Source organism: Glycine soja, chromosome 13, assembly GCF_004193775.1.
Source record: "Glycine soja cultivar W05 chromosome 13, ASM419377v2, whole genome shotgun sequence".
Classification (NCBI taxonomy): Eukaryota; Viridiplantae; Streptophyta; class Magnoliopsida; order Fabales; family Fabaceae; genus Glycine; species Glycine soja.
In genome coordinates this window covers 28,756,202-28,776,779 of record NC_041014.1, presented here as the reverse complement: position 1 = coordinate 28,776,779, position 20,578 = coordinate 28,756,202, and the positions used below count along the sequence as shown (strand labels likewise).

General features: G+C 31.6%; 4 protein-coding genes, 1 non-coding gene and 1 pseudogene across 5 annotated transcripts; 4 read left to right on the top strand and 2 right to left on the bottom strand.

The window, feature by feature from the left end:
- Positions 1-964: 964 nt before the first annotated feature.
- Positions 965-4,588, top strand: LOC114381194 (rop guanine nucleotide exchange factor 5-like). Its single transcript, XM_028340391.1, has 7 exons — positions 965-1,520; positions 1,735-1,851; positions 2,019-2,173; positions 2,283-2,357; positions 2,438-2,728; positions 3,204-3,560; positions 3,837-4,588. The coding sequence occupies exons 1-7, from the start codon at positions 1,229-1,231 to the stop codon at positions 4,344-4,346; spliced, it is 1,797 nt and encodes a 598-aa protein (XP_028196192.1). The 5' UTR covers positions 965-1,228; the 3' UTR covers positions 4,347-4,588.
- A 223-nt stretch (positions 4,589-4,811) lies between these two features.
- Positions 4,812-4,883, bottom strand: TRNAP-AGG. Its single transcript has one exon. It is a non-coding gene; the product is annotated as a tRNA-Pro (tRNA).
- Positions 4,884-5,659: 776 nt separating this feature from the next.
- LOC114381953 lies at positions 5,660-6,303 on the top strand (annotated as a pseudogene).
- Positions 6,304-8,195: 1,892 nt separating this feature from the next.
- On the top strand, positions 8,196-8,767 carry LOC114380926. The gene has a single exon (XM_028340057.1). The coding sequence runs from the start codon at positions 8,252-8,254 to the stop codon at positions 8,585-8,587; it is 336 nt and encodes a 111-aa protein (XP_028195858.1). The 5' UTR covers positions 8,196-8,251; the 3' UTR covers positions 8,588-8,767.
- A 3,394-nt stretch (positions 8,768-12,161) lies between these two features.
- Positions 12,162-12,497, top strand: LOC114381761. The gene has a single exon (XM_028340979.1). It carries the CDS (start codon positions 12,162-12,164, stop codon positions 12,495-12,497), a length of 336 nt encoding a protein of 111 aa, XP_028196780.1.
- Positions 12,498-16,005: 3,508 nt separating this feature from the next.
- On the bottom strand, positions 16,006-19,670 carry LOC114381893. Its single transcript, XM_028341117.1, has 6 exons — positions 19,191-19,670; positions 18,383-18,440; positions 18,008-18,192; positions 17,086-17,164; positions 16,896-16,955; positions 16,006-16,404 (listed from the first exon to the last, which is right to left on the bottom strand). Exons 1-5 carry the CDS (start codon positions 19,341-19,343, stop codon positions 16,939-16,941), a joined length of 492 nt encoding a protein of 163 aa, XP_028196918.1. The 5' UTR covers positions 19,344-19,670; the 3' UTR covers positions 16,006-16,404; positions 16,896-16,938.
- Between the last annotated feature and the right edge of the window lie 908 nt (positions 19,671-20,578).

The following is a 20,578-nucleotide window of genomic DNA, read 5'->3' as shown; positions in this document are numbered from 1 at the left end:
ATTTAAAATTGATTTTGGGTCCTGAATTAATTTTGGGTTAAAATAATTTTGAATAATTTTTTGTTGGATTCAAAATTTTATACTGAATTTTACTCCTCATTTAATTTTATAACAAAATATTAAAACATAAATCATATTACTTCAAAATTAATTTTAATCAAAATCAATTACATGCAAAATCAATTTTATTAATATCCATCCAAACAGACACATAGACAACCAGGACTTGATATTTTTTGCATATTAGTATACTAATTTTAATCATCATTTGCAAAATCTTCTTCATATAAGTTAAATACTCATACATTACTCTAAACACACTTCTTCTTATCAATTAATTTTTTTTTGAAAATCACAAAAATTCATATTTTATTTCATAAATATCTCATAATTTTATAAGTTTTAATCAATAAATAAATAACATGTAGATATTAAAAAGAGTACTAACACTTTTTTAATTTTTTTTAAACTAAGGGTGTGATCATATAAAAAGAAAAAGAATAAAAAATGAAAGAAATAAGCAATAAAATAAAACTCATACTTTTACATTCAATTTTAATTCAATTTTTTTTTATCACAATTCACTTTGTTTTATTTTTTTTTCACCCTACAGTCCTAATATAATTAATAAACTACACTTTCAGATTCTTATTTAAATTTTTTAATTTAATTTGAGAGACTAAGATAGTAGTACATTTTTAGACACTAAAAATAGTGATTTGCATTTGCTGGTTATGTGTCAGTAAAGCACGGGTACAAAATGTTGCAACGAATAACAGTGAATGTGAAAGGCCAAAAAAGTAATTATGATATCTCAGCGTGTTGTTGTAGACTTGTAGTTGAAGTGTTACTCACAGCTACCAGGTTCAAATTTTTTTATTGATATTATTTTGAAAGTACCCTGAGAGCGAAAGTCAGAAGAGAGACGTTACTAGCATTTTAGTAATAACTTCAAACTTGAAAAATCAAATTTTGTTGTTGTATGCACTGCATTGCAGGGAGTGGTAGTAGTAGTAGTAGAATCTCACAATCCTTTTCGGAAAAAGCCACACGTCTTCATCATTACTACATCGTCTTTTCTTTCCATGGAACAAAACAACCTTAGCGGTCCCTTCATATATCCTTAAACAACCATTTCCATGTCCCAACCCACGTTCCCAGTATCTTCTTATCTTCGCGAGTGGTGACTGCCTTTTCGAATCCAAAAACACCTTTCTTTTCCTCAAAGATGGATGCTTTATCTAAGAAAAACGAAAATTCTTCTCAAAAGAAAAGTGATGGGGTTGTTTTGTCTTGTCTCACCACAGATTATTCTTCCAGTGATACCAGTTTCTGTGGATCCAGTTCTTCAGTTTCTACTGATGAAGCTAAGGCAAAAGGGTCTTCTTCACCTGCTCCTCTTGGTTGGCCTATTCTCAAGGCCACAATCTCCAAGCGCTCTAGTTCTGATGAAAAAGAAAACAGACATAAATCCCACTTGGAAGACAAAAAGTTTACCAGTATTGGCTTGAAGTTGTCAGGTTAGTTTTTTTTTTTTTTTTAATATGTTACGAGACAAATGGATAATTGGATATGATGTGTTTGGAAACTAGAAAAGGATTGTGGACAGGAATTTTAAAGGGTTGGAGTTATTAATCCCTTTTTAAGTCATTAATATCACTTTGACTTTGTTGTCTAATAACTCTAATTGGTGATAATTATTGGATTTTTTTTTTAAAATTTTGTTTGGAACAGAACTTGACATGATGAAGGAGAGGTTTGCAAAATTGTTGCTTGGTGAAGATATGTCAGGTTCTGGAAAAGGGGTTTGCACTGCTTTGGCCATTTCTAATGCCATTACTAATCTCTGCGGTATGCTTTCCATCTTGCAAACACTTGCATAGGCTCATTATGTAATTGAGAAGCTGTTTACTTAGTTTGTCTATGTTGGCAAATAGTTCAAAATTTTGAATTTTCTGTTCTGGTTTTAAATTTGAGTTTTATAACTTATTCAAGTTTGGATTATTTGCAACTTGTAGCAACTGTATTTGGGCAATTATGGAGACTAGAACCTTTACCTTCTGAGAAGAAAGAAATGTGGCAGAGAGAGATGGAATGGCTTGTTAGTGTTAGTGATTACATTGTCGAGTTGATGCCTTCTTGGCAAACATATCCTGATGGGAGTAAGCTCGAGGTAAAATTGGATTGAGTCTTAATTTTAATGATGAACTCTGATTTTATTCAAAAGGGGGAATTGATGAATCATGAATCTATGATGTTTTCTAATATGGTGCATTCTGCAGGTAATGACTTGCAGGCCTAGGGCAGATATTTTTATCAATCTTCCAGCTCTCCGCAAACTTGACAACATGCTTCTCGTGAGTATTGAATCTTGTTCTCTCATGGCTCACTATAATTGAATGATTGTTGCCTTAATGTACATTTTCTTTAATAACAGGAAATTTTAGACAGTTTCACTGCTACAGAGTTCTGGTATGTAGACCAAGGAATTGTAGCCCCAGATGCAGATGGTTCGGCCTCTTTTCGCAGAACAATTCAGCGGCAAGAAGAGAAGTGGTGGCTTCCCGTGCCTCGTGTCCCCCCTGCAGGACTCAGTGAAGACTCAAGAAAACAGTTGAATCACTCTCGAGAATGTGCAAACCAAATACTAAAAGCAGCCATGGCTATCAACAGCATTGCTTTGGCTGAAATGGAAGTTCCTGAGTCATATTTGGAAGTTCTTCCTAAGGTCTAATCTAAATGCTATCATTAATACACTTTTTTCCCCTTATGTCATTCTATGATTAAGATAAAAGACCAAACTAAGGGTATTGATTACACCATTACATGGCATACCTTAGTTACCTGCAAATAAATTCAAGGGACTACCACACATTTTCTTTTGGCATACATGTACATTACCTTAAACATCGAGGGTTCAATCTTCAGGCTTATGTGTATAAAAAACTCTATTAAGAGACATCAACTCCTTAAATGGACTTAAATATCTTGAAAGGTACATTACCTTAAACATCAAGGGTTCAATCTTCAGGCTTATGTGTATAAAAAACTCTATTAAGAGACATCAACTCCTTAAATGGACTTAAATATCTTGAAAGAACATTTTCTGACTCGACAGATACCCTGGGATCACCCCGAAAAAAGAAAAACATGTACTAATTTTCTGTCATGTTATGACTTTGTCTTGAATATGGATTTTGCAGAATGGAAGAACTTGCTTGGGGGATTTTGTTTACCGTTACATAACATCAGATCAATTCTCCCCAGAGTGCCTTCTTGATTGCTTAGACATATCCTCTGAACATGTTGCACTAGAGATTGCAAACCGTGTGGAAGCAGCAATTTATGTTTGGCGGCGAAGAGCTCACTCTAGGTCCTCACCAAACCCCAACCGTTCTACCACAAAATCATCATGGGAAATAGTCAAGGACTTCATGATTGATGGAGATAAGAGAGAACTACTAGCAGATAGAGCTGAAAACATTCTAGTTTCCTTGAAGCAGCGTTTCCCAGGCTTAAGTCAAACTACCCTTGATACCAGCAAGATCCAGTGCAACAAGGTGGTTGGTTCAATGCATTTTTCTTTCTGACAAAATTTTGATACAATTCCTTAGATGTTGGTTGGTGTTGTTTCAATTAGAATTTAATTTGTATCTTGTGATTCGTGATAAAGATATACATTAAAGGACTACATGGATTACCAGGGTGAAACTCTAATTTTGATTGAAGAACAACCCCAACAGTACTTAAGGAACTGTATATAAATTTTTTCCCTTTAATCATTACATTCATAGTAGCATATATATCATTGACACATTTTCACACAAACATTTCAGGATGTTGGAAAATCTGTGCTAGAGAGCTACTCAAGAGTATTGGAGAGCATGGCTTTCAACATTGTGGCCCGCATTGATGATTTGCTGTATGTTGATGACTTGACAAAACATTCAGAGAGGTTTGCATTGGTTCCTACAACTACAGTTAACATGGTTTCTCAGCAGAAGAAGATTACACGTCCACCACTCTCAGTGTCTGTCTCAGGCACTACACCACACAAAGCATCAATTGGCACTCCTAGCTTTTCATCTGCGGCTGTGCCACTAATTAGTCCTGCAAGAGGGGAGAGAACTCCTTTCCTCCACAACATCAACAACAGCATCAAACCTCATCGTCGCGGCTTTGGGGTGAGGAGAGTGTTGTCAAATTATCTTGGTGTAGAGACAAAGACTACTAAGATATGCAGCAACTCAACTGAGGTGAATTGTTCAAACCCAAGTAGCAAGAAAACCGAACTACAACAACAACCAGAACAACAACGTCAGAAGTTTAAAAACAGGACCAAATGACTAGCAAGGTTTTATCCATTTGAGCACTCAATATGGTAATGGTAGTTGAGATTCGGTTGCACAAAGTTTACTTTAGGAGGAGGGAGAGAGATTTAGTGTTGTAAAGCATCTATTATTATTATTATTTTTTTTTTAACTTTTTTCATTTGTATCATTCACGAATATATATATTTATTGGTAGTCGAGAATTCAAATTCATAGTGTTAATTACAGTAGCTTACTGAGATCTGAATTCTGAAGCACTGTTGGTATTCATTATTTTTGAATTTAAATATGCTGGGAATCACGTTGACATTTAATGGAGCATAGTTGTTTATATCATCACAATTGACAAATGGGACCTCTGCACAATTTTTCTTGTAGCATTGATTAAAATGTGTTTTAGAAGCTAGAAAGTGGCCACTGACAAATGAAGACTTTCATAAACAAAAAAAAACAAGGTATTTAAAAAAGTAATGATGAGTGGGGGCATTCCGAGAATTGAACTCGGGACCTCTCGCACCCTAAGCGAGAATCATACCACTAGACCAAATGCCCTGATTGTTGATATTAATTATTATGAAATATATTTTATAAAATAAAATGTATTAGACGAAAATGTTTACATAATTTGTTTCGTAAACATCACAGCCCAGCGCGTGCGCTCTTCCTCCTTGTCAGCTTGCTTTTGCAATTTTCTTTGAAATAGATTTGGAATCACATATTAATTAACATGCCATAGAGATACATCCAAAGTTATGGTTAATAAGCACTTTTCAACCAGCTGAGCTAAATACTAAATTTTGATAAGTTAACAAAAATTAAAATTTTAAAAGATTAATTATATTTCTTAATTTTTGAAATAAAGCAAATTTGTTCTTTTGTTAATCTTCTTCCACCTCTTAATTTCTCATCTCGGATCCAACTATTTGGGAGGTTTGTGATAAATTTAAGACAGTATAATTTTAAAAGTTTATAAGTAAAAATATTGAATGGAAATTAAGAGGATTTTATATGATTTGAGATCAAAGTTTAAAGAAGGTAAGTTGATATGTGATTCCAAATTTGAGACTTTACTGTTTTTAATGAAATTTGGTGTTTTGAGTTGTGAAATTTACAAAAACCAAAAAAGTTTAAATAGTTGAATAGATTCAAATTTGTGAAATTTAAAATAAAAAGCGAGAATTTAAGGGTTTTAAGAAGAAGAAAAAAATACATTGGTCAAACTTAGTACTTTTTGAAAATAGGACCGTTAAACAAGAAAAAAGACAGATAACAATGCAAGAAATTTATTGTATTTAAAGAAAACGTGTGTGTAAAATAAAAGTGCTTTTGTTGCAGTGAGATTCCACATTTCCATCTATTTTTGTGGTCGTCGTCGTTTTCTTTCTTTCCTTTCCCCTGAAAGAGTGAAAACAACAATAACAATAACAATGTCTTCTTCGTTTACGAGTCTCCACATCACCGCGTTAGACGCGATAGTGAACGTGAATTCCCTTTTTCACCCTCGCCGTCTTCATCGGCCTAACCTGGAACCCTAACGACCCTTCCAACAGCCTCAACACCGATCCGGCGTCGTCAACCGCACCGCCCTCCGCGCCGGCATGCTCGTCTCCGTCGCCGGTTGTGGCTTCCTCATGCTCGCCCTCGTCAACGTCGCGCAGATCAAGCTCGAAACCCTCGTCTGCGGAAGCTCACACACTTACGCCGCCGTCATCCCGCTTCTCATCTTCGTCCCCCTTGCACTCCTCATCTACTTCTCGTTCGTTCTCTACGCTTTCACTCGCTAGCTAACTAGGTTTTGCCATTGCGATGTTTTGAGGTGTGAAAATGAATTGAATCTGAGTGAATCAAATACTGTATAAATTAAATTGAAGTGGTGTTTTGGTAGTGTGAAGTGTCACCTCTGAATTTGATGATGAGATTATTGATTCACATCTTTGTCAATATATACAAGTAATTTTGATGATTGGGATTATAGTGGTTATAAGGATAGGTTAGGGTTTTCAATTGCATTGCAAATTCAATTATATTATACACTTGTGTTGGAATTTAAGCAGAGTCTTTGGTTCCAAAAGTTATTAGTAGAATCGTTCTTCATCTTCATCCTGCTCTAAGGATTAATTTCTCTCTCTCTCGATACCACTAAACTGAGTGTGATAGATATAAGAATTAAGCTTCCCCCCCTTTTTTTTTGGAGGGAAATTAAGCTTTTCTTTTTATGCTGCTTAAAAATATATTTATTTTAGCTTTTTTTCCCCTTAATTCACTTTCTTCTTTTTATTATCATGCATGAGCTGAATAGAGGGATTACAGTGAGGCAGTGAGCAATAATTTTTTTTCTTGTAATATTTAACTCAATTACATATTTAATTTAAGACTCAAATTTAATATTATTGATCGATAAAATTGGAACAATTCTACATGGGTTAATCCACATTCTCGGTGGTTTGCACTTCATTTTCTATTGCCAAATCACTTTGAAAAACGAGTAAAAGAACATGTTTTCATGTGTATGCCCACTGATCAGGCCTTGTGGGTTCCCTTCCAAAAGCATATCTCAAAATTTCAAAAGGAAGATGTCAGAAAGGAAAAGGGAAAGTTGTTGTAATTGTTTAATGGGCTGTGTGTCATTTGCAGCCTGCATGGGTTTGGATCAAAACATTTTGTATGTTTAGTTGCAGGTCCATATCTGTTGGTTTATTAAACATGCCTATTGCTTCCAGTACTTCCCAGTTGCTCCCTGCACCCCCTTTTTACGTTAATCCAAAAGGTAAAAAAACTTTCCAGACAGAGTGCATGAAATAACTCGAGAAGTGCAGAAAGCTACTACCGTTAAACATTCAAGTTAAATGCAAATTCACAAATCAATCTGTTTATTTGCATGATTTTTTAACTACTAAAATCATTTTAATATAAAACAAAATGTTAGTTTGGGATGTCTTTGGGATGCACAAAATTCATTTATATAAAAACAACATGCGGACCAATCCAGGAACTAGTTTGTTTAATTTTGGACTCACGTGAGCTTGTTAAATATATTAGTAAATACGGCCCATGCAGATTAATTTGTTTAATTGGAATGAAATTTTTTTTATCCGTAAGACTTGGTTGGCTCTATTTTTCTAAATTAGGAATAATGCTTTCAATATCTGTTTATTAAAGTTTAAAATTTACACAATGTTTGCTTGATTATATATTAAAAAAAATGGAGAAAAGGATGATAGGATAAAAATATTAAATTTTTAATATTTATTAAGAGAAAAAAAATAAGGATAGATAACTTTTTGTGGACCTCCAAATTTGAGTGAAATGGAGGAGTAAAGTTAATTCTTTTTCATTTTTTTTTTGTTTTAGAGTATTTTTAGAAAATTAAACAACTCTTTAGAAGATAAAAATAATAAAGAAAAAATTATGGAGTAACAAAAAATTGAAGTTTAATTTATTTTTTAATCAACATAAAATTATTTTAATGTGATATTTTTTTCTACATATTCAAATAAGTGGAGAGATTTTTTTTGCAGTTCCTTCTTATTTCTCTCAATTCAAACATCACACACACAGATATATATATATATATATATATATATATATATATATATATATATATATATATATATATATATATATATTCTAATACCAAGTATATAGACCCGTGCTTCCTGATTCAAAATATTCCCAGGCCTGCTTCTTCTCTTCAGTAAGAATCTGCGGGCATGAAGCTGTAATCCTTCTTCCATGAAATTAAAGAATGCGGGCAGAAACCAAATGCTTTGGAACGAGGTTTTGTACATAGTTGCCTGTTTATTTTTCCAATCTAGCAATATATATAGACCATAGTGCTAGACAATTTTAATATGTGAGTTGCATTATTCCAAGCTTTAAGCTACTTAAAAAGAGGAAATAATAAAATCCATTCAGTTAAGATGAGTAAGTTCGTTGGGTTGTTCCTGCTGGTTTTGGTCAGTGTGGCCGTTGCTGCTGAATTCGACCATGGTCCTGTGTATCCTCCTGAACACGACAAACAGGGTCCATGTGGAAAGTTCAGCACCCTTAGAATTTTGACGCATAAGCTGCGTCACTGTGAAAAGCCTGCACGAAACCTGAGGGCTCCTGTTTCTTCACAATGCTGCAATGACCTTTTAAATGTCAGCATCCCTTGCCTCTATGCTGTTTTCTCCTCTGATGCTTTCAAGAAAGTTGGTGTTGATCCCAAAATCGCAATCACCATTCCCCATCGTTGCCATTTCATCAAGCCATAGAGCACTAGTTAGTTACCAATCTAGCATACATGCCAATATATATATGTATATATTTACAGTATGCTTCTGTATTGCATGTTGTCGTTAATAATTTGAGCTCTTTATAAAGACTCATAAATAAGTTACATTGTAACAACTTCTTTATTATCTATCAAATAAATTTTATATCTTTCTGCAAAATATCCTTTTGGGTTGTTCAAAATTTAATTTTAATTGGATGGGAGTATCGTATCTGTGATGTTGGTTTGCGACAATGCTTTATACATATCGAACTGTTTGCAATATAGCTTCTTGGCCATGCTACATAAAACAAACTTGTCTAAGAAACATTTCTCTAATTGAATTTAATTATCGTATAGTTTCCTTGACCTTTTGACTACGCTCTTGATCACTGCGTTAGCGACACAATATCAGAGTATGCGTTGTGGTTGCTACAAATTTCTATAAAACGTAATACTACAAAAAGAAGAAAAATGTTCAAGAGAATTCTATAACCGTGTATGCATATAACATGATTTCTCTAGATAATAAATTCCTGGAAAGTTAAAGGTATATAGTCGGTGGAAAATCAATACAACTTTTGCAGATGAAATTGCTCTTAGCTAGCTTTTGCGAACTTGAGTGGTACGAGTAGTGGAACATGAAGGTGGATGTCTTGGCATCAATCTTATGATTTATGAAGATGTCTCTGAACCTACGCTATAGGAGGCTGTTTTGCAGCTCAGACTCGAGGACAATTGTTGACTTGATCATTAAGTGTGCGTTTGGTTTGAGATTATAGAATTAATTATGGATTTGAAATTAATTTTTAAATACATTTACATATGTTTAGTTTTCTTTAGAGAGGAATTTAAAATTAATTCTTGACTAAATCAACTTTGAGTAATTTTTATGTTAAATTCAAAATTTTGTATTAAATTTTACTCAACTTAATTTTATAATAAAACATCTAAACATAAACTACATTATTTCAGAATTAATTTTAATCAAAATCAATTATATAAACCCCATCAAAGACACACTATGACACTTCCCACGTTATGCCATTAAGCTACGTTGGTGAACCAATTCACAAAAACTATTTAGATCAATTCATAAAAATTCAATTTTTTATATGAATAAACAAAAACTAAATGCAACTGGCCTGGTTATTATTCTTGAACTCACGAACTCATTGAATATATAGGCTCATTCAAATGCAACCTATGCAAACTGATTAGTTTAACCAAGAATTTAAACGGGGTAACTCTTATTTTACGAATAATTTTTTTTAAAGTATATATTCTTCTTATATAAGTAGGATTTCGTGTTTTAACTTTATGTCTATCTTTTCCTTGATGACATCAAATAAATAGGAAATTAATCAACATCTTGAAACAAGGTTGAGCTGATGAAATGCCTTACTATGAATGGTTTAATTTCCTAATTAATGAGGTTGCACATGTATTATATGAGGATCTTATTCCTCCAAAATGAGTAACTCATTTTAGAGCATTTCCAAATCTCAAAGAGTTACTTAATTATTTTCAAATACCGTTACTTTTTTTTTTTTTTTTTATCATTGGAGGTGATCTATGTGTTATATTAGATTGCTTTGAGCATGTTTAATGGGTGAAATTTAAGTAACCTATTTTAAATTTCTTATCTTATGTTAATCGATTCTTACAATGTGACATCATAATTAAACAACTCATATATTTTGTTCTAATGTTATAATTTTAAGCAACTCTTAAATTATTCCCTTAAATGAACCTTAATGGCAATAAAATGTTTTTTCCCAATAGAAACCGTTGCTTATATAAGCAAGAGAGACTTATTTAAACAACCTAATATGATACATAAATCATTTCCAATGGTAAAAAAAATTAAGCAACAATATCTAAAAATAAGCAATTCGTTAAGCAACCAGCATTAGAGATGTTCTTATATAAGCAATGGTTACTTATGAGTGAAAAAATATTTTATTACTATTTAAAGATCATTTAAGGAGAATAATTTAAGCGTTGCTTAAAACTTACAACTATATGTACCATTGAAACAAAATATGAGTTACTTATGTATGATGTAGTAATATAGGAATCAATTAACATAAAGTAAAAAATCCAAAATGAGTTATTTAAATTTCATCCATTAGAGATGCAGTTAGTAATTTAAATAATTAATCTCAACATTGATGAAAAAACTACTTTTCCTCTTATTTACTTTAGAAAAAGAAAATTACATCCATTACACGCAATGGAGACTGGACTGTAATTGAGTGTTACGAGCTACAAAGCCAATAAAGTTAAAGTTTGACAACATTTAGCACACGCTGAACTTATTTACAGCCCAATCCAATGGCCCTAAAACAACGAAAAGTTGGCAAACTATACTTTTGTGTAACGTGTAGGTTTTAAAATAGAATAATATTTCAGTTTTATGATACCGCGGCTAATTAATTTAGCAATTTCCTTTGAAAAATTAAAAATTTTCTTTATTAAGAAGTTAGAGAATATAAATACAATTTTTTTTAATCAACGTGACATTAATACGAAATATTTCTTTTTGCTTATGAGTAATGTTCCTAAAGAATTTAATTGATCATCTATTTTTCTTAATTTATATATATATATATATATATATATATATATATATATATATATAAAATTAGTATATGAGATCTTATTTAAAAATATGAAGTTAAATTTCACTCGAATCAATGTGTTGGAGTATAATAATTTTTTTCGTCAACTATATGAGACTCTTGTTTTTTAAATAATATACAGAAACTAAAAGTTTATTTTTAATGAAAAACATAGAAGGGGTGTCGGTATCAAAAGGACAACCAATCAGATTTTGACTATTTTTTTATCCATTTAAATTCGTACGATTAAACATTTTTCTTGATTTATTATGACCTTCTTATAATTTGTTATGAATTTATTTCAATAAATCTCAGAATTAAATTTATGAATAAAATTCTCTTATGATAAGCATCCTCCTTAAACAAAGGTTAGAACACATTTGAGATCAACTTTCGAGCGTATCCCTAGTTTGACTTCCGCATGCATGTGGCAACCTCCAAGGTATGCCTTCACTTATCTTATTAATAAACCATGGACTGTCTAAGTATATATAGCATGACGTTTCACAAAATAGCATCGTTGAAAAAGTATATTTATTTTTCGATTCTTTATATATATATATATATATATATATATATATATAAAAGAGAAAGCCTCCATAATAAGTAAGACATGTATACAGGGTGTGCATTAAGATATTGTAAAACCAACTACGTACCAAAGCTGTGCAGTGCTTCCTGATTCAAAATATTCCCAGCGCCTGTTTTCTTTTCTACGGTAAGAATCTGCGGGCATGAAGCTGTAACCCTAGCTATACCTTCTCCCATGAAATTAAAGAATGCAAAATCCAGATGCTTGTGAACATAGTTTACTTGTTTATTTTGCTAATCTAGCAATATATATAGAGCATAGAGCTAGGCAATTTTTTGTGAGTTGTATTCCAAAGCTTGAAGCTACTTACAAAAAAGAAAAAAAAAAAAGAAAACCAAATTCTTCATTTAATTAAGATGATGAACAACTTCGTTGGTTTCTTCCTGCTTCTTTTGATCACTGTGGCCGTTGCTGAATACGATCATGGTCCTAAATATCCTGAATCTGAACACGAGAAACATGGTCCATGCGGAAAGTTCAGCACACTTAGAATTTTGACGCATAAACTGCGTCACTGTGAAAAGGCTGCACGAGATGTGAGGGCTCCTGTTTCTTCACAGTGTTGCAAAGACCTTGTAAATGTCAGCATCCCTTGCCTCTATGATGTCTTCTCTTCCGATGCTTTCAAGAAAGTTGGTGTTGATCCCAAAATCGCAATCACCATTCCCCATCGTTGCCATTTCGCCAAGCCATAGAGCACAAGTTATCACTAATTACCTATCATAAATGTCCACATATTAATCAGGTATATATATGAACATCTCTATGAAGTATAATTATTTATTTTTCACAAACTTTATCTAGAAGCTGATAAATGGTTATATTTCTAAACTGAACTAATTAAATTAAACATGTATATACTCATCACATTTGGCTGTTATAAAGTATACCATGTGCTCATTGTTTTTCTCTAATGTAATTGCAGCTCTTACAAGGCTGAAAAAGTCTGTTAGGCAACCTGAGGATTTTACAAGTCGTCAAAGCTTCAGGAAATACATTGTGTGTTGTCGTTAATAATTTGAGCATGTTATAAAGCCTCATAAATAAGTTACGTACCTTGTAACAATTTTATTATCTAAATTCACGTTTTCTTAAAACATTTTGGTTGTTTCTAATTTAATTTTATTTGGATGGGCGCCTGTATCGTAAAGATTACGAGTATGTTTGAGTAAACATTGGAAAACATCAAATTTTTGTTTGTAAATGAATCTCTCGACCCTTATTTTTGCAATATTAATCCGCTAGATATGTATTGAAACAAGTATTGTCGCCTTTTCCACAACAACTCAAACATGCCCTATATTGTTGGTTTGCCACAGTACTAATGCGGAGGACATACTTTCTATATTGAACTGTTCACCATTTAGCTTCCTCGGCTTAGCTGCATAAATCTTCTGCATATGCAGTCATTCACAGTACGAGAGTTTCTATAGTATCTCATAAATTTAGGTTTTTTGGCGTAGTTAACTTTTAGACTTACTATTATTTGGTGGACTCTACAATATTACATGAGATTTAAGAATTTTAATAAGTATTTTCACTTATGCATATGCAGATCATTCACAGTACTAGAGTTTTTACGGTATCTCATAAATTTAGGTTTTTTGATCGAATTAAAAAGTTGGGATAAAAAATATAATTAAGTCAAATAAATAATTTTTATCAAGAAAATATAATGGAATAGAAAAATAGTTTTTGGAGTTAAGTTTATTTTTTAATCAATATAAAAAATATTTTAACTAGTCAGTCAACACCTCTACCATCAACATCTCCACATCAACCTTCTCCTCCACAAGCATGACATGTTTTTGAGTCATCTAGTAAAAATGGATGTGTCAACTTTTTAATTTCTGTATTGATGAGGTTAGGATGTGTGGAAAGCCTACGAAAGAGAATGTGCACATGAGACGCTTTTAGCGAGATTTTGGTGATGGTGAGGAGGATGCTGGTGATGATGTTGCAGTTGAGAAGGCCAAGCCCTCATTGATGAGGAAGAGAATTGTAGTAGATGAGTTGCCAAAACTCTTTTCCAGAAAAGTCAAGAGGTGTACAGCATTTAACATAAATTTGGAACTTATTCAGATGTCCAATGTAATTTTTGATGGACAAAGATTTAAGTTAATAATAAAATTATTCTTTTTTTTTTTCCCAAGTAGACTAAGCAAACATTATTATTAAAGAAAAAGGAAAATTTTAGTAATGATTCTAACTGCACCAAAAGGGCGCCTCTTTATATAGGCTAAGTGTGGAAGCCAAAAGGAAAGGAAGACCCTCCCAACGAGGGACTTGGGTGTAAGACTTCAAATATCTATATCTTCATAGGGCCGGAGATGCTCACTGAAGAGTGATCTGATTCAAACACATAAATTGAGTAAGCTTTTTATTTTATTTAACATTTCATACCATTCAATTTATTATTAGTATTATTATTCTAAAATAAATGTTGCAAATTAATGAGATATACTCTTTTCGTATCTTATTACGATGGGAGAAGATAAGTAACAATTAGCTAGCTGAGAAACAATTTAGTGAAAAAGAAAGATGATTAATTTAAAAATTAATTAAGATAATTTTTGAAAGAATGTTATAAATTATTGATAAATTTAATGTTATTAACTTAATTAATTAATTTTTTAAAGAGTAAAAATTAGTTGAATGGACCTTATAAAAAGGGATGGAGAGAGCATATAGTTAAATATTTTTTATTTTATTTTATTTTATTATAATCTTTATATAACTTTTTACTAATTTATTTCATATATATATATAGTCAAACTTCATCTAATTAACAAATATATATATATATATATATATATATATATATATATATATATATATATTAGGTTAATTAGATGAAGTTTGACTTATGTGATAATCAACCAACCAGTAGAAGATAGAACCTGCATTTATCTTATCTTCTTCTTATAAATAAACCACAGAACGTCCATGTATAGCATGACGTGTCACAAGATAGCAAAGTTGAAAAATGAAAATGTAGTAGCTTTTATATTCTTTTAATGCAAGAGAAAGCCTCCATTGATCCAGTATTTGTTTCCAGATAAGATATACAGTCTGCAGTTAATTACCAAGACCCTGTGCTTCCTGATTCAATATATATATATATATATATATATATATATATATATATATGGGTGCTTCTTTGGTAAGAACCTGCGTGCACAAAACTAGCTTGTCCCGAGAAATTAAAGAATGCATAATTCACATGCTTCCTAACGTGGTTTTGTGAATGGTTGCTTGTTTATTTTGCTGATCTATGAATATATAGAGAGCATTGCGCTAGGCAATTTTTGTGAGTTGCATTCAAAGCCTTAGAAAACAGAAATTAATTTTAGTCACGAAGATGAGCAAGTTCGTAGGGTTGCTCCTGCTGCTTTTGATCACTGTGGCCGTTGGGTATCCTGAACATGAGGAACGTGGTCCATGTGGGAAGTTCAGCACATAAGGGCTTCTGTTTCTTCACAGTGATGCAAAGAGCTTTCTAAGGTCAGCATCCCTTACTTGCATGCTGTCTTCTCTTCCCACGCCTTCAAGAAAGTCGACGTTGATCCCAAAATCGCAATCACAATTCCCTATCGTTGCCATTTCTTCAAGCCCTAATACATCAGCTTAATGTAATGATTAGTCTCATGACTCATTTGTGTTGCAAACTTGCAATGAACGTGCTTGGGCAATAGTGGTTGACGTCGCTGGACCGGAGATCAAGAGAAAAGAGAAAGTAATTTTTTTTTTGTTTTAATTTGGATCGAGAGAAAAAGAAAAAATAAAATTTCTCTCTATTCATTTGGTGGAATAAAAAGGTAAAATATAGTATTTTAATAAAAATAAAAAAGACTTTTTAGCCTTATGTGAACTAATAAATAATGTTATAAATTCTTAATAAACTAAAAATTAAAAATTATTATTTAACATTGTTAAAACTTAAAATTGTTAAAGTCTAATTTTAAATGTAATGAACAACATTATAATCGATTATTGATAATAATATATTTTATGTTTTTAGTAAAAGTTTTTTTTCCCTTAACTTGAATTTCAAAATCTTATTAGGATTATGATATGTCTTAAGTTTAAATTATTCATTAATAAAATTCTTACCTGAGAATAAAAAATACATCTTTTTGGATATGATCGAGTTCATTCCTTGTCAACACCAACATTTGTTGGTTGTTTTTAGTAAAGTGAACCTTAGAAATATATAACTCTTATTTATAAGTCACAGTATGCATGCTACATGCTACAGCGGGTAGAACGGGAACCATAAAGTACATTTAACAAGATCACATGATTCTAAAACACTAATACTAAAAGTCAGTTACCCACACCAAACTTTTTCTATGAAATAAAAGCACAACAGGGAGTAATTATGGCTTCAAGCTACTACTAATTAAATAGAAGGGTTGACTTATATATATGTTCTACTAACTTTATATATATATATATATGCGCGCGAGCGAGCTGTGACAAAAAGGACCCAACACATGCTGAAGAGTACTAGTGTCCGCTACCATGTCTTTATTTCCGTAGTTAATTAGAGTACTGCTACTGCGTACAACGTACGTGGTCGATGATCATATCATTATCATCCTGCAACGTGAACAAAGTCCATGTTTGAAAGCTGAGTTAAAGAGTGAATCAATTAATATACATATAATTCCACCAGGGTGTGTGCCAAAGAATTTTATTCAATTTGTTTGTATATGAGAATTTGGATATAAAGTAGCAATGTTTCTCCTTGCACGCCAAAGAAATGAGGACAGAAAGTGGAGCTTAGAAGAAGGACGTGATGCATTAATTATAATTGTAAATACAAATACACAGAATTTGACTACTCTGCGGTAGCTATATATTAATCTTTGAGAGAAAAATAAAAACACAAATTGTAATTGTTACTTATGCAATCTGCAATTGAAAATTTTATAAAATGCATACGTACACGTATTAGGTTATTAATTTTTGTTTTGCTAATTTTTTAATCAATCATATAATTATATATTTTTCTTTAAAATGCATTCTTCGCTTTACTTCTGTTTAATTAGCAGGAAAAGATACAGAAGTTATATTTAAATTTCAAATACCTGCTATAATACAGGATGGCGAGGTTGCATATTTTGGCAGACGTTAATAATAAAGAGAACCTGCGGAAACCGAAAATAATATAGGTATAATAAAGTCAGTAAACTTTGTGCTTCAGTAATTAGAATGTCTGTTTTTATTTTTATTTTTATTATTATTGTTTTTGCTACTAGGCAACCAAGATTATCCTACCTTGCCACCAGTTCCCTCTTGAAGCACTGTTTGAATCATTACCATTTGGATCATCATCATCCTTCTTGTCTTTCTTAAACTGCAAAGATTCCAGATATGATTTTATTAAAAAAAAAACACAACACGCATATATGTATGTCAACTAAAAACAATTAATAAAGTTTTAATTTATTCATCAATGCGCGCGCGCGCATATATATATATATATATATATATATATATATATATATATATATATATATATATATATATATATATATATATATAGCCAATGAGCCTTGCTGCATAAATGAAAAATATAAATCATGTATATGCCAGTAGTTAAATTTCCATGGTTTCTCGTTAAACTTCTATATGTTATTTTTTATATTTTCTCTCCTTTTGCTACAAATAACCATAAAAATTTATATTCAAATAATGGTAATCAATTTAAGTAGAATTTTAGAGTATTGGTTAAGAAAATATCATATCATTTTAGACTTGACTTTATCTAGCTACTTTGCTTTTTTACATTTATCTTTTAAGTAAAAAGGAAAGATAAAAAAAGTTTAATTTTGTCTCTTTCTTTAGCATATAAAAGCAAGCTTATGAGCTACTAAAACATACTAGTATGTGTTACCAAAGAAATGCTTTGAACACATTAATTTTTATTATTTAAAATTTATTGAAAATCATAAATTTTAATTTGATGGATCTCATATCTTATTTAATAATTTTTTAATTTTTAATAAATTTTAACCAATAAAAAAATGTATTCAGATGAAGAGTGTTCATGACCCTTCTCGTATCACTAAATGTAATTGAATTCAAACTGTGGGAGGTTGTACTTAATAATAATATTATATATTAGGTAATTATCCTTTTGGCAAAACAAGAGCATGCATGGACCATCATGATAAAGGATAGGAATTAAGGCACTCACACTATGGTGGGATTCAGTGGTCCTGGTTCTTGGGGAATAATTTTCTTGACCACCATAATAGATTGATGAACTGTAGTAGCTGGGCTCCACTGTCTCATTCTGATGATGATAATTGGTACTAGTAGTATTCTTGCTGTTGGAGACGACACCGCTAGCGCTGCTTTCACCTTTGTAACTGTAATTTCCTGAAACGTATAATCCAACTACTCAAGCTTTACTAAATAAGCCTAGACATTTAAAATTTTGATTGAAAAAAGCCACATGCATGTTCCCTGTATATAGACAAGATTTGAGTTGAGATGAACTGAAGAAAGAGAAGGGCATATTTAGTACTCTAGTCAAAGTGGTATATATATATATATATATAATACGAACCTGGTGCTCCATAATTTTTGCATCCCATGTCCTGTTTTGTTGAATCTCTCCCTCCAACCTAAAGTTATATAGTCAGTCACAAAAGAGTAGTTGTAACAGGGTTAAGTATATATATGTGTTATGTCAATTATTTTTCACAAATTAGCAGTATATGCTATATATATTGCTCAGAGATCAAAGCTGATGATAGTTAACTTTAGTCCAAGAGTACTGATGCAAGAACATATTCATTCATGCTTAAAGTTGTGATTAATGGTAAACTTTAGACGACACATAGAAGAGCTAGACCCAAAGAATTTTAGAAATCCATACTCATCAGGTTGCTTGCTAGCTAGCTCAAATAACATCTACAAATTATTATGCTCCATTTTGTGCAAGAATATATCATGGTAAAAAATAGATCAGCTATAAATGAAAAGTTTTTTTTTTTAAGACATGCAGTTATAGTTAGTTAGTTACCTAGATAGAAGAGTTTGACCAAAATGCTTTCAATAACTATCATGTAAAAAGGTGCTAGTGATACATACTGACTCAAACGAATCAAGGACCTAAAACCATTGAAGTTAGTAATTCTTTTGCTATTATACCAACTAACTAAAGCTATCATATTCCCGAAAAAATTAACCTGTTGGTCAAGTCAGAAACAATAACTATGCCATATTGCCAATCTCAAATTAAATAAAAATAAAAACAAAAACATGTAGGGATGCTATGTAAGTGATTAATATAAGATTGAGCAAAATTAATTAACCCATGCATGTACATAAAAAATAAATAAAAGAAGAAAGTAGGAGGGAGACATGCATACAGTGGAAGGAGGGGGTGGGAAAATGGAGCCAAAGATGCTGGTGGATGAAGATGAAGTGGTGGATGGGTCCTTGGGACCAAAAAGATGATCAAAGTTGGTGAATGATGATGAGGAAGGGCCTCCTCCTACTACTTTCTTTTTGTTGTTCTCCATGTCTGCTGGGGTGGGGTGTGTGAGTGTGAGTGTCACTTACGACTAGCTAGTAATTTAGCTAGGGAAGCTTAATTACTTAGCTTTTATGTTTTTGGAGAGGTATGATAAAAAGCTAGCCTTTTCTTTTTTCTTTGTCAACCAACGAACAAAACTACTATAGTTTGATAAGTATATATCCTATAACGACCAAAAGATTGGATATTTGCAGGTTGGGAAGAAGGCAACAAAATTAAAGAGATAACGAAGGGTGGGAAAAAGAGTAGAGAGAGAGAGAGAGAGAGGGTGGTGGAAGAGGGCAGAGACGAGGGAGAGGAGAGCACGTGATGGTAGCAGATGATGTGTATAACATTATACGTATAAGAGTGCTATTTATAAGCCCAAAAATATGCTGCGCCCATGTGCCCCTCATTCAATTTCCATCCCTTTCCCTATCTTAGACACATCGACACCCACTTGGGCCCCACGTGGACATGATAAATTCAAACCCCTCCTACCATATGTCTTGCTCCTCCATCTTTCACTTTCTACGCTCTATTTTACCTACTCAAGTGTATTAAAGCAATAATTTATTTAGTTTTTGAAATTGAACACCATACCAAAAAATTTACAATATTGATTTATCGTGCTCAAACAATTAATCTATTTTTTTTTTATTAAAACAAAGATTTGAGTAATGAATTTTGAAAATATAGAATGATAATTGAGTCCTTAGAGATCTCGATTCATTCATCATTTAATTTAATTGTGATTAAATTTAAATGAGTAATAGTAAAATATATTATTGATATAAATTTAAATTCAAATATGTAACTTAAAAACTTGCTTGGATTTGACCAATTTTTCATTAGGTCAACAATTTTCAAAATTTGTCTTTTTAATTTGAGATTCTTAATTATCAAGCTTTAAAAATCAAATCAATACATTCTTGATAGATTATCGGTTTTTCTTTTACATAAATGGGTTAATTTTTTTTTAAAATTACAAAAAATAGATAAATTTTAAAAATATTACAAGTAATGAGTAAGTCATGTTTTAAAACATGATTATATAAAAAAAGTTGTGTTTTAAAACACGACTTCAAAAAGAAGTATTTTTTAAAAAATATACTAAAGTTGTGTTTTAAAACATGACTTTAAGTATTTTCTATTTTTTTATATAGAAGTTGTATTATCATAAACAATTTTAGTATCATTTCATAATAATTAAGTCATATATATAAGCATGGCTTTAGTTTT

Coding starts and splice junctions, on each gene's coding strand:
- LOC114381194 (XM_028340391.1), top strand. CDS start 1,229: ATGGATGCTTTATCTAAGAAAAACGAAAATTCTTCTCAAAAGAAAAGT. Junction 1,852..2,018: donor TGCCATTACTAATCTCTGCG/GTATGCTTTCCA, acceptor TGCAACTTGTAG/CAACTGTATTTGGGCAATTA. Junction 3,561..3,836: donor GCAAGATCCAGTGCAACAAG/GTGGTTGGTTCA, acceptor CAAACATTTCAG/GATGTTGGAAAATCTGTGCT.
- LOC114380926 (XM_028340057.1), top strand. CDS start 8,252: ATGAGTAAGTTCGTTGGGTTGTTCCTGCTGGTTTTGGTCAGTGTGGCC.
- LOC114381761 (XM_028340979.1), top strand. CDS start 12,162: ATGAACAACTTCGTTGGTTTCTTCCTGCTTCTTTTGATCACTGTGGCC.
- LOC114381893 (XM_028341117.1), bottom strand. CDS start 19,343: ATGGAGAACAACAAAAAGAAAGTAGTAGGAGGAGGCCCTTCCTCATCA. Junction 18,441..19,190: donor TCCCACCCCCTCCTTCCACT/GTATGCATGTCT, acceptor ATATAACTTTAG/GTTGGAGGGAGAGATTCAAC. Junction 18,193..18,382: donor CAAAAATTATGGAGCACCAG/GTTCGTATTATA, acceptor TATACGTTTCAG/GAAATTACAGTTACAAAGGT.